Below are 13,432 nucleotides of genomic sequence, written 5' to 3'. Positions count from 1 at the left end.
CCAATGGGAGAAGCCCGCGGAGCCCGGCCAGCCAGTGAGCGCGTCCCTCGGCCCGGGGGGGCGGGAGGTCCTGGGACGGGGCGGGGCGCGGCGGCCTCCCTGTCCCCCTCCCCCGAGTCTCCGGAGCTGCTGAGAAGGACCCTGCGCCCCCCTTCGGTCGCCACGGAAGCGATGGCGGTTCATTCTGTCCTCCCGGGAGGTCGGAGGGCCTGAGAACAGCCGTCCCTGCGAGGCTCCAGACGGCCGGGGTGCGGAGAAGAGAGGGCCGGAGCGCGGCGGGTCTTTTTTCTCCATCTCCGCCCTCAGGTCCTTCCGTCCCTTCCTTCACCCCTCGTCCTGCTGACCTCAGCTCCTCCACCCCTCCCCCCAAGTCCCGCTCCAGGGGTCCTGTTCCTGGCCTCTGGCCTCAGACTGACTGTTCCCGCAGACTAGAGGCCGGGCCGTTTCGCTCCTTTAGTGAATAAAGAACCCTTACCGCGCGCTCCCGGGTGCAAGCCCCACGTTAGGTGAGACCCGCAGCGCAGCCAACGTCCGCGGAAGCAGCCACTTCTCTCTCCCACTTTGTACCTCACCCAGGTGACCCGTTTTAACTCAGAGCGGGAAGACTGGGCCTTGAGCTCTAGGGCGATGGGCCAGGGGTCACTGCTTCTGCCTATTCTGACCTCGGTAAATGGCTGCACCTGCCTGCCCCACTCCTAGCTTCCCAGTGCAGGCCCTCTCTTGAGATGCCTTGGTGTCTTCTAGCAACGTCGCTAGACTTTCCAACGAAATTCCTCTTTCCTAGCTGGAACCACTCTCCACCCTCGTTACTTCTACTCAGATCCGTTTTCTGAGACCGCCATACGTACCATTTCCTGCACTGGGCCCTGAGGAGGCTGATCCAGTCCTGTTGGTGAGGAGCTGGCCATCCGTACGCTGTTTCCTAAGGGCGGTGTACATTCAAACATCCACTACACCTTGGCTAAAGTCCTACAGTGTGACAGACTCTGGGCCAGGTACTGGTGAAGGACGGAGGCCTAAGGGTTGCCCCGTGGGTGGGTGACTGTGCTCTCCTGTGTGCCCCAGTGAGCTAGGTGGGCACTGGGGAACTGGCCACATGTAAAGTCTCTTCTGGGAGGAAGCTGGGTCCTCTGATGTATTTGGCCCCCGGAGCCACCAATAAAAATATGAGTGAGCACTAAGCAGGTGTGTGTGTGTGTGTGTGTGGTAGGTGGGGTTGGCCCCAGAAGGCAGGTTTCCCAGGCAGCAGCTGCTGCCTGGCTGTTCAGCCACAGATTCTATGACCCTTTTCTATGGGTCCTGCTTGCACTCTCTTTTCCAGCCTGTTTTTGTTGATTGTGTGTCCACATCACCAGACTTATAATGGTTCTTAGTTTTCATTTGATTTTCTTGAATTGTCTAATAGCTGTCTCCCTTAAAGATATTCCCCAGTTTTTTTAAGCTTTAGTTAATGAGTTGATAGCCCCTTACAGACAACTTCAACAATCACAGCAACTCATTGAGAGTAAAAGCTCTGAAGTCAGAGCTTTGCTTCAACCTAGCATAATCTCTTCTCATTTCTCCATCTATGAAAGATGATGAAAATAGAGGGCAAGATTCAGTAGGCTCCGGAATACAGGTAAAGAGCTAGGGCTCAATAAATCATCATCATCATATAGCCAATGTTAATTGATCAGGTATTGAGTTAAGCGCTTATTTTGTATTATCTAAATCCTAACAGCATCAGAAGAAGGTTCCCATTTTGTGTAGGGACCTGAGGCACAGACCAACTAAGGGAATGTGCTTTGACAAAGCCTATGCTCTTGAACCAGTCTGCTCTTCTGTGATTGTGAATAAGATGCTTAAAAACCACCTACAAGTCCCTAACGGTAAGTGCCCCATACAGGATAGCTTTTATCAATTTTAGAGTTGTCACAAGACTCGTACCTAGATTTTGGTGATAATGATAAAGTTCAGCTTTCCACAATGCATATCGAATTTCTATTTTTTGAAGTCTAGTTACCAATCACGACTCTGTAATAAATACAAGACGTTGCGTAATTGCATTTTAGATTATGGTGCAGTACACGTTTAATCCATCAGAGAGGTTCATCACATCTACCAGGACTTTAAGAAAAAAGATGGCGGTGGCAGAGTAGAGCACGTACGGTCACCAACTCCAGCGTTAGCTGTACTGGGCGAGGGGCGGGGAACCGGGAACGGAGCCGGGCCGACGCCACGTGGGAGGTCCCGCCCCCTCTGTCGCCCCGCCTCCAGAACCGAGGCGCCTGCGTCCGCTCCCTCAGGCCGGCTCGGCATCACGGAGCACGCGTACTCAGTCGCATTCTATTGGCGACTTCCCGCGCTCCACCGTGCTCTGATTGGTGGAACCGCACCAGGCTCTAGGTCCGGAGCTCGGCCTAGGCACCTGAAGGTCTGCGCCCTCCTGGAGGTGGTGTAGGGCGCGCGTTGTTTGGCGACCAGAACCCGGGACTCTGCCAGGGTTGGCGAGACAGCCTTGACTTCTCTGCACTTCATTCCAGGGCCTGGCACAGCTCTCGTCTCTCTTGATTCCGTCGTACCCCTCTCTACGACCTCGATAGGGCATGTTTTCCAGGGCCCAGGTGAGGTGGGCACTGCAGCAGGTGCCTGGGAAGCAGCGACTCGGCGTCTACAGGTTTTTGCCCTTCTTTTTTGTCCTGGGAGGAATGATGGAGTGGATCATGATTAAAGTACGCGTGGGCCAGGAGACCTTCTGTAAGTGGGAATGCAGCAGCCTCCTTTTCATTTCAAGAAGGCAGGAGGAGGTATGGGGGATTTTCCTGGGGGATATTCCTAGGTTGCAGACCGCTCGTTCCACTCAGAGCGCTGAACTGCTTTTACCCTGGTCTGAAGGGCAAGTACGGTTCTGTTCACTGGACCGTCGAGACCCATCGTGGCTCTCTTGTAAGTGGGACAACAAAAGCACTTTGAAACCCTTTCTATGCACAGAGGGCAGGGCACGTGACTCTACTCAGGATGCCCTCCTTTCAAGCCTGCTGGTGTCATTTGGCCTAAGGAATAGACTTGCTCACTGTAGAAGGGGGTGGGATCTTGAGGATTCATGGAAACGCCTGTTCACTGGCCAGTCCTCTGGACTCTTCAGTCCAAACCCTGGAAGGACCTGGTCTGCCCAACTTAGCTAATTACCACTGTCTTTACAGGCAGAGACATTGGCAGTAGGGCCCAGCTCCGTGAAAAGAATGTCTGGCATTGCTTTGTTGGGCACTAGCTCTGGCCAGGCTAGTTCATCTTCTGGAAAGACTTTCTGAACCCCTAGATCCTTTCTGCTTTGTCTCTCTTCAGAAACTGTATCACGAATGAACTGCTAACCCTCCTTAAAAAAAAAAAAAAAAAGTTAATGCTTTCCGAAGATATTTAGCCCTTCTGTTCATCCATTCATCAATATTTAATGAGCACTGATGAGAGAGGGTATAATGAATATGGCAGAGGGTCCCCCATCCCAGAAGAGCTCTAATGGGAGAGATGGATCATAAAGATAGTTACTGTTGTAATGAGTGCTGTGAGGGGAACATGGGAGTCTTGGGTGCAGGACTAGATGGCGCAGGGAAGGCTTCCAGGAGGAGTTATATCATGTTAGGTAGGACCTGAAGATTGAGTAGGTGTCAGTCAGATGAGGGGAACGTTTGTAGCATTGAAAGTGTCTAATGCCAGTGGTAAGAGCAGACATAGGGGCCTTGGTGTGAAAGTGCTGTTTGAGGGACTGGAGAACCAAGACTGTATCCCGAAAGACTGAAGGTCTTTAAACAGCAGTGGATTAACACAATGACTTCTTGTGGAGAGATTAGCAGGAGCACTTAGGCTGTGTGGTTGTTCAGGTTTGAGATGGTGGCCTGGTCTAGGGTGATCAGAATAGATCCCAAGAAGTGGGTGGAGTTGAGAGACATCCCTGACAGAGCTTGTGTGGACTTAGGAGATGAGGCTTGGAGGTTTCTGGTAGGACAGTTGGGGCAGGGGGAACATGGGTAGGGCAATCCTGGGCTCTGTTTTGGATGTGCTGAGGCGAGAGAGCTGAAGCCCAGGAGGCAAATCTGGGCCATAGATCTGGTAGGTCATTCACAAGCAGATTATGATGATAGAGTCAAACCCTAACATTTTAAGGGTGACTTGAGAGTGGCCAGAGAGGCAAGGAGAGAAATCAGGAAAGTTTATCACAGAAGACAGGAGGTTCAGAAAGTTTGACTATGCGAATGAGAGGTAACCAACCCCCCTTTCCCCCACCAGAAGAGACTTGAAGATATGCAAATATGATCAGTAGAGAGAGGGTGGAGAGAGGCTGGAGGTACCTTGGCTCTTGAGAAGGTAAGGTGGGAGAGGATGGGGTCAGAGCAGGACAGTAGAAGTAGCTCTTGAAAGTTAGCTGGGAGAGTTCTTTACTGATGATTTTTCTCTGTGAAGAAAGAGTTCATAGCCATTTGGGGGTGAAGAAAGGCCAGGGTCATGGCTGAGGAAATAGGCATCACAGTGGACCCAGTTAGATGCATTAGTTTGCCTCACAGTGCAAACACTAAGGCATGGAGAAAGAAATACATTGGATTAATCTGTAGTTGGATTTTGAAGGTATGTGAAGAAGTTGATATCAATGAGACTGAATTTCAGCTGGTTTGGGCAGGAAGAGAGAACAAGAGGGGACTCAGGGGTCAAGGGCCTGTGGAAGAAGTTGCTAAAGGGCCAGGAACAGAAGGGCTAGAAAGGTAGTAAGGGCTGTGGTCCGGGCAGAATGAATGCATTATTACTCTAGAAGAATACTGCCAATGGGTAGCAGAAGTCTGGAGAAGGCAAGGGAGTGAAAGAGGCTGGCACTTCATTCCTGTGGAGAGTGGTGGTGTTATAGTCTGGGAAGATGGCATAGAACAGGATCAAGGAGTCTGAGCTAGATGCTGTTTTTAGTGATTGAAGAGAAGCGGAGAACAGGGGCCAGTGCAGAGAAGATAGTGCCGAATGGCATAAGCCCCAAATAGAGAGGGTGGAGAATCAGTAGGCTGGAAAAGCGGCAGCTGAGAACAAGGAAACTGACCTCACCACCCCACCTTGAGCTCCCATGCGTGGGAGAGGGAGCTTCGGAGAGCTGCAGGTTAGGAAAGGCCTTTGAAGGGGCCAGGTTTCAATTCAGATGGATGATTTCAGAGAGAATAGAAATCGTGGGGGGTAAGGAAGTGAGGGAAGGCTTAAAACATTGTTAAGAGGTATGCTAGGACATGATCCTGTCTTTGAAGACACAGACTCTTATCTTGCTATTAAAGTGCAGAATGCCATTAACATAGTCCTCATTTAACTCATTTTGTTTTAAATTAAGTTTGTAGGTAAACATTGAGATTCAGAAGTAGGTGACAGATCTAGATTACTGGTTAAATTCTCGGATCTGGGTATTTTTAATTCCTCAGTTTCTTAAAATCTTAAGTAAAACTTTTGTTTGGTACAGATGATGTCTACCGTAGAAAAGCCTCAGAAAGACAATATCAAAGAAGGCTGGAAGATGCATCAGAGATTGAACTTCAGCAGTCAACAAAGTGAATATGAAATTTTACTACTGATTTCAACTCCTTTAAAAATGTACCTTTCAGATATCTTACACAGCCTTTTCGAAAAATTTTTAGTTTTCCTGTCTCTGCTTGAGTATTTCCCAAGTCACTGTGGGACAGCACATGTGGGAAAATTATTTACTCCTAACACACCTACCCATTGAAAGTATTTCATGAAATATTTCCCAAACAATTCAAGGATCACAGTGCTTTTCAGTGCAGTCTGAATTGTTTGTGATTTCCTGTTTTAGGCAACAAATGGTAACCTTATTTACTTTTTTGCGGAATTAATATTTAATCATGTACATAAAAATGAAAGTTTTGTTTGATACAAGAACATTGTGACCAGGGTAATTATGTATATTACATTCCTGGCAGCTGCCACTTTGTAAACATTTTGCTAGGGTGATACGAATTCCTGACTGACAACATATTACTCACATTAAGAGTTCTTATGAACAGAAATAACCCCTTCCTTTGCCTGGCTCCACTAATATACAAGGAATAGGGGGTAACAGGTTTCACACCCCTTTGTGATAAAGACATCGCTTTCACCCAGCTGCTGAAGCTCCTTCCCTAAGAAAGTGAAACTTCACGGTGTAAAGCAATCACACTTCAGCTAAGTCAGAGGCAAAGATGAACAAAGATTTTGCAGTTTGATCCAGAATAAGTTTGGGACAACTGGTATTAAAAAACAAAGACATCTTCCCATGCTTGGATAACCATGTTTAACATCTTTTCAAACAAGAAAATATCTACATATTAAGACTAAATTTCAAAAATTTCTATTTTTATGAAGCAGATGCTTTAACGCCACAGGGTATCAAGTTATTGATCTCTGTCACAAACATACCCCGTCCTAAATTTTTCTACGGATTTTTTTCTATGTCCATTTACGTTAGAACTAATTCAGTATAAATAGAGCCACTAACTATTCACATCTCATTAAAAGTATTACGTACAGCAAGCTCAAGAGTCAGTGTTCAGAGATGGCTTGAATGTGACGAGCAGCACCAGGGAAAGTGGTTCATGTGTGCTTGTGTCACCTGAAGAATTTGTGATTAGACTGTCGCTTAAGAAATTAAAATTGTGGTATGATTCTATTATGTGGCCTTATGTCATAAGTTCCCCCACCCCATTTTAGAGTTTAATATTTACACCTTTTAAAAATAATAGTTGTAAATGCTAATAAAACTATCAGCTAATTTTTGTGTCTGCTATGGGTTCCTTCCCTTGCCCACCCTCCTGCTTCCATCCCAGAATCACTAGCTTAAAATTTGTGTTGACTTTCCCAAGAGTTTTCTTCTTAAAAAAAAAAAAAAAAAAAAAAAATTTATATATAAGTTGAAGATACTTTCAGAGCACATTAGTTTGGATGCTAGAGTTAAGAGCTAATCTTTGTTACCTAAGGTGCAAACTTTTTAACTTTGCCTCAAAAACATTTTTTTTAACTCTTACATTTTTGCCTCAAAAAAGAATTTTAAACCCTCCTACATATGATTACCCTATCAGTTCCTGGAACTATTTAAGGGAATTTGACTAATTTAAAGAGCAGTGAATGCTCTTATATGCTGATTACAGATCTGAGTGCCCCCTAGTGTCAACTACCAGGCAAAAATTTAATAACCCAAATTTTAAAAACCACAATACCAGAATGACGAAAACCTAATTAGCATTTGTCACTAGAAATTTACTTCCACTCTAGTGCTTTATAAACTCAATTGATAGGGTAAGTACCTAAGTTAGGCACATGGTAACTTTGTTCATCTAGCAGTCCTATTTTGGAATTTGTGCCCAAATCTGACATTGTAACTTAATCACATCAGCCTTTTTCTAAGTTTCATCTTTTTTTTTTTTTTTTACAGAGTCACCTCTCTTCAAAAAAATATACACTTGGCCTATAATGTTTTCCAAAGCAATTTCGTGGTAGAGCAGTATCAGTTTTTAGTCTTCACATACATGTATTACATTTGGAATTTCTGGCTATATTTATGTACAAGGTATAATAAATACATTCTATTTTGGGGATAAAATTAGTGTTTGTTCAGTTCTGAACTTTTGTTCAGCTGACCTAGCATACTTCCAAACCAAAAAGGAACAGAGTAATACTTAGCAGTATTTGTTTGCTCATAGTGTTCAACTGGAATGTTTGAACTATACATCAATGATCATTCAAAATATGCTCATGAGTATAGATGGTAGTACAACCCTAAACTCTTAGGAGAAGAGAACCCCAGGGATATGCAGTGATTAATTAGAGGAAAACGGTTGATATTATTAATACTTCCCATTACAAGTGTGGTCATGTTTTAAGAGATTACAAACGTATTAAAGACATACCTGGGCCACTATGTCTTCTGGCACAGACAACTATGAAATGGGTTACATACTATAGGATCCAGGACATGCTTTCCTTACCTTTTGCCAACAGTAACTCTCTCTTTGGTTTTAACTTCAAGCTGCATTTCTGCCTGTGCTGAGGACATGTTTGGAATTCCTTGACTGCCAGCCTCAGAGGCTTGGTGTGGGGCACATTAGGTTGCAGTGTGACTCCTACATTCACCTTTTGTGTTAATGCAGTGAGCCCTGAACCAGTGTCTGGACACTTTTGCTTCCACCTGAGATCTCGTCCCCTAAATTGGTAGCTGCTTCCCAGTCAGCCTAAGATCAAGGCTTGCAGGAGTTAAACCTGCTTAAAACTAACATCTGACGCAAGCTTTAACAGAACCACCAAACTGGTTAAGCCAAATCACTTCGCAAACTTTTTATTTGGATTAAAAAGCTTTAGATGAACAAACATATGATACATACATGTTATAAGACTAGTTACCACTTAAACCTCTTTTGATACAGAAATTAAAATAAACCAAGTTTTAATCAGGTCTGAAAATGTTCAAGCTCAAAAGTCAACAACACCAATTTGGAGATTTTACACAAAGAAGCATCCCCTCTCAATTCTTCCTCATAGGAAGAGGAGGGTGGGTTCAAAAAAAAAAAAAAAAAATTCAAGGCCTTTTCAATCAGTTGAATCAGTTGGCTGACATACTATTTTAAACCTACAGGTTCCCCCCCGACACAAAATTCTTTTCCACATGAACTTACATTTTGATAACAATTAGGCCATTATACTTTCTAAGCCATATCGCTACAGTTCCTAAAACTTAAGAAAAAAAAAGTATGTATGGTTAACTTGTACTTTCTCAAGTCAGGACTTTTTCTTTTTTGGAAGATGGCTAACCTTAAACCTTATATCCTAAATATAACTGATATTTTCTAAGTTAATATACAGAAAGACATGATTCTAAAATAAATATTTTAAAAAAGACTTAATTAGGGCCTGCCTAGTGGCCCCCTGGCCCGGCTCTGCAGTGCCTTAGGGAAGCCCCTGGCTGTATCTATGGTCTCTACAGCACCTCTAGACACTGGGAAGGAGCCTGGAGGAGGAGTGCTCTGGCTTCTAATGCCCAACGTAGCCCGCAGTGAAGTTTTTAGAGGCTTCCCAAGAAGTCTCATCCAGACCTTAAAAAGGGAAATAAAATGGTGCATGGAATAAATAAATAACTTAACCAAAATTAAATTTCAGGTTCTTTGGTGTAATTCAAAGATGTCTAGATATAAAATATTCTGATCGTATTATACAGTCCATGATGATGCAATGGCCCAAATAACCAGGAACTGAAGATTTCTTTATCTGATTCAATTTAACAATAATGTACTGACATACTATGGCAATACATTTAAAAAAATCCAGAATTATTTAAAATACTTGATGCAAACCGAGATCCAGTGGTTGACTATAGGCAATTAAGTTACAAGGGCTTCCTGTATTTAAAGATTTAGATACAAGAGACTTTTTCCATTCTATACTCTTGTCCCCATGATTTAGTAAGTGGTAATTAAATATCCAGGTATTAATTCATACCAGATTAAAAGGAAAAAAATATCCTCTGAGAGTCAGTTTTTCAACTTACAAACAGCAGTGTAACGTCCAGAACGGCAATCGCCTTGTTACAATGAAGTAGGTTTCCAAAATACCTACTGAAATACTGTTCCATGTTTGATGCTTTCTACCTGTCTGAGTATCATACTCTGCCTCCAAATGTTTATTCTAGGGTCATAAAAAAGAGGGTCATCAAACCCAAGTGTTTGGGATCTGTAATGGTCTTTTATGTGAACATTTCCTTAAATTATGATTCTCATGAAATTCAAAAGCACAAGCTAAATTTAAAAAGTATTTTAGAAAGTCTTAAATTTCTGGTGGAGAATTACATATTGAAACTTAGAAGAAGAAAATGCCACATCTGAGAAGGAAACAAAGAATACTAAAACATCTGCATATGCAGGTGTTCTACACTTTTACAATTATGCTTTTGGCGCAGCTCATATCTGGTTATGCACTCCCCTCCCTATGTAAGGTTAAATGTTATGTTTTAAAATAAATCACCTCCATGCACACCTCAATGCTTTCTTCAAGATGAACTTCAATGTTTTTCAATGTAAGAGATTTAAAATTTTAAATCATCTAACGAGTATAGGCATTGTGAATTCATTATAAATAGATCAAAAGTACCCTTAAACTTACCTGCCAAGACTAAATATAATTCAGGGTTGTGCACATGTTCTGCAAAAATAACTGACACCATAGATGTCTAACTCAGCACAAGAAAAAGTGCTCTCTCCTTCCAGGTGTCCAGGAGATGCTCTAGCTGCACAAAGATGCACAGCACTGACTTCAGATTTCTGCAGTGAGCCTCTGAGTTAACAGAGCAAACGTGTCATGTCTGCCAAACATGTATAACCTAAATAATAGCCTTTCACTTATCCTGTAAGACACAGTTTCTGGGAAAGTGGCTTAAGATATTCAGGCACATGAAACAGACACAAGTACACTCCCCTCTCTAAGATGTAAACTAGGACCAACTTCACATTTCATTGTCAACTTAAACTAATCTGTAAACTCATATGTGTGTGTGTGTGTATATATATATATATTTTTTTCTTTTATAAAAACAAAAAAACAAAAACAAAACAAAAAACCCCAAGCCAAGACAAAACCTTTGTTGGTTTCAGTTCTATGGCAAAGAGTAAAAAGATAAAACTCCAAGTCTACATATACAATCAATTATGAAACTGGTTTTAAACGAAGGAAACATATGCAAAAAAATCTTTGTGTATTTGATAAAGTCAACTTAATATAACAAAAACAAAATAGCTTATTAAAAGTGTCCTTATATAAAAATGGCCTTGTGATGTACAGTAAAATGCAATAAAAATTATCATCCTTTGTTCCTCCCCCCACCCACAGTAACTAAAATGGCTACTATTCCACAAAACTCTTTATGCTTCTATAAAAGAAATGTTAATTGATATGATTATAGGTTTTCTAGATTGTATGCTTGGCGAATGTTGAGGGTGTCTCGGAGCATCAAATCCCGAAGGCGCCAAAGGGCATCTGCCATGGTGGTGTGAGCCCCTTTACTCTTCAGCCAGTGAGAAGGTAGGCGGCTTTCCTGTTCTTTTGACAAATGGACATCACGTCTTCGAGCTGAAAATTAAAGTGCAGACAGAGAAATATAAATAGGAATTTTTGCTCAGTCCTACGGTCTGAGACATTTATTAAAACATAAAAATATTTATTATTAAATGTTATGAATTTCACCTCTGCAGATCATTTCTAAGTACATTTCTTTTATCATTTTATTAGGTTCTTGGTTTTTAGAAAACTATTTCACTTAGACATGAGACTACCTAGACAAGGATGTCTCATTTATGCTTTGTATTTTAGAAATTACCTAATTTATAATGACTTCACGAGAGCTGCACAATTAAATGTAATTCTCTACTAGATTGAGAACACGAGAGTTGCACAAATATCTAAAAGATCAGATCATTACTATTTTGGTATAGGCACTCCTGATATTTAAAAATTACTTCAATTTTAACAAAAATTACTAAAAAAGAAAATGTGAAGGGAAAACATACATACTACTCTTTCAAAAGAAATAAAATGATCCGATTTGGTTTAGAAATGAAGAATGAGAAACTTCCAAATTTCTTTCCAGAAACTAGACAAGTTATTTTAGTATATACTGAAAATACATTGTTTGCTAAACTAAATGAATAACTTCATAGTTTAATAGAAACATTTTGATTTTTTTTTAAAATTGAGGTGGAATAATTTTAAATTTATCCAAATGCATTTATGCTAATACCCAAATGCCTGAAAAATACTTGAACTCAGAATATACTTAAAAAGATTAGTGATGTTTATGACAAAACTATGCTTTGAAATACAGCAAAAAAAATTTTTCAAAGTGTGATGCCAATATACAAAGAAACTGCAAAATCTTCTATTAAATACACTATTTATTTACTTGTTTAAGAAAAATGGGTATTTACCTTGATATAATACGCCAATAGCAGCGAGAAGATTTTAATGAAGCGTGGATTTTGTAAAGGTTTATTGAGAAGAACTCTCCTTACCTGCCAGAGTCTGGTCCCACTTGCTAATGCTGCTAGACTCAGCACTGAGTCCTTCGATGTATTTCAGGTAGGCCTCTGAGTGGAGAAGCCGTTGGGTCTTTGGTGGGGGAGCCACAAACATAGGCGTTGTTGGCTGTTGTATGACAGGGGGGCCAGCTGGATGTGGGCCAGGATATGGAGGTGGTGCCTGCTGCCCTGGAGGCCCCAAAACTCCTACCTGAAAGAGCACAGACCACATAGTGAGGGGAAAAAATACTCGGCACATGTTCTGAGAAAGAAGATAAGGTGAATTCTGTCAAGTCCCAGAAAATCCAATTGGGAGGCTCACCTGCTGTCCATATGGACTTCCGCCTGGTGCTGGAGTCCCTACCATAGGGGTCACTCCTTGGTTCATCACCCCTGTAATTCAGAATACAATAGCACAGTTAGAGGCTCTGGGTTGACATGACTGAAAAACTACTGTCTGATAAGAAATGATGCCATTTATAATGCAAGCCTATGGATCTCTGCCCTTGAGCCTTTGTAGACAGGAACCATGAGCACCCAAAACAGGATGTAGCATTCAAATAGAAAATTCATATTCTTTTATTTCGTAGGTATTTTACAATGCTAGTACAACCTGTCAGATGTGTATTACTTATGCATGGCTTAGAAATGATTAGAACCCTACATATAATTGTAGTATTTCCCTAGGTAAGCTGTAATCAGAATACATCTCTATTTTCAAGGTATTTTTCTTCTGAAGCTGTATTTAATTTCAGCAGTAATGGTGTTGTAATCAGGCTCAGCAGTTTGTAGTATGCTAGGACAGTTACACAAGGGAAGAGGTTGTGCAAGTACACAGCTAAATGAACTTTGTGGAGGCCAGGGGCACATCCTTGCTGTCTCCTTATAGGCCACCAGCACCTCTGGTTATAACTGGAGTCACTAATGTTGACAGAGGACACTTCCATCTGATAGAGCAGTACTATGAAAAGGGACCATCTGGAAGCAGAGCAGCCTCGCTGCTATCACTTCAAATACAAAGTGACAAAGGGAAAGACAAAGATTTCATGGTCTTACTATATTTGTACTATGTATCTGATAGTAATTTTGTAAACATTCCTTGGTGACTCCTTACAATTTGTCTCAGGTACTAGCTGATAATAATGAGGCATTTTAAATTTAGTGTTTGGGGTTATTGTAATCATCATCTCAGACCATCCACTTACTATTCTCATAAAACACAGAAATAGGCAAGGGACACGGTTCATTAAAAACTAACAAACTACAACCAAAACCCTGCCGAACTGCTGTTTAAACCTTAAACAAATCCTGCTGGCTGCATAAAAGGATCAAGAGAAGCTAACTTCATATTTTACAGCTCCTCTGGATTCGAAATGTTGATA

The 13,432-nt window shown here is 41.9% G+C and overlaps 2 protein-coding genes across 23 annotated transcripts in view; one reads left to right on the top strand and one right to left on the bottom strand.

The window, feature by feature from the left end:
- The first annotated feature begins 2,361 nt into the window (after window positions 1-2,361).
- On the top strand, window positions 2,362-6,766 carry SMIM4 (small integral membrane protein 4). The gene is made up of 2 exons (XM_016121820.2): window positions 2,362-2,736; window positions 5,462-6,766. The coding sequence occupies exons 1-2, from the start codon at window positions 2,586-2,588 to the stop codon at window positions 5,551-5,553; spliced, it is 243 nt and encodes an 80-aa protein (XP_015977306.1). The 5' UTR covers window positions 2,362-2,585; the 3' UTR covers window positions 5,554-6,766.
- Window positions 6,767-8,310: 1,544 nt separating this feature from the next.
- Window positions 8,311-13,432, bottom strand: part of PBRM1 (polybromo 1) — a 99,277-nt gene continuing 94,155 nt past the window's right edge. For 8 of the 22 annotated variants that reach the window (XM_036219239.1, XM_036219235.1, XM_036219242.1 and 5 more), the window contains 3 exons: window positions 12,373-12,443; window positions 12,045-12,261; window positions 9,207-11,106 (listed from right to left, as the gene is read on the bottom strand). In XM_036219239.1, coding sequence (XP_036075132.1) covers window positions 10,934-11,106; window positions 12,045-12,261; window positions 12,373-12,443 — 461 coding nt within the window. In that variant the 3' untranslated portion in view covers window positions 9,207-10,933. Of the gene's footprint in view, window positions 11,107-12,044; window positions 12,262-12,372; window positions 12,444-13,432 lie in introns of all 22 variants that reach the window. The other 14 variants (XM_016121810.2, XM_016121811.2, XM_016121804.2 and 11 more) reach the window with 3 other exon arrangements.

This window comes from Rousettus aegyptiacus, unplaced genomic scaffold, assembly GCF_014176215.1.
Source record: "Rousettus aegyptiacus isolate mRouAeg1 unplaced genomic scaffold, mRouAeg1.p scaffold_m13_p_4, whole genome shotgun sequence".
Taxonomy (NCBI): domain Eukaryota; kingdom Metazoa; phylum Chordata; class Mammalia; order Chiroptera; family Pteropodidae; genus Rousettus; species Rousettus aegyptiacus.
Note: the sequence above shows the minus strand (reverse complement) of the source record. Positions and strands in the feature narration are given on the sequence as shown.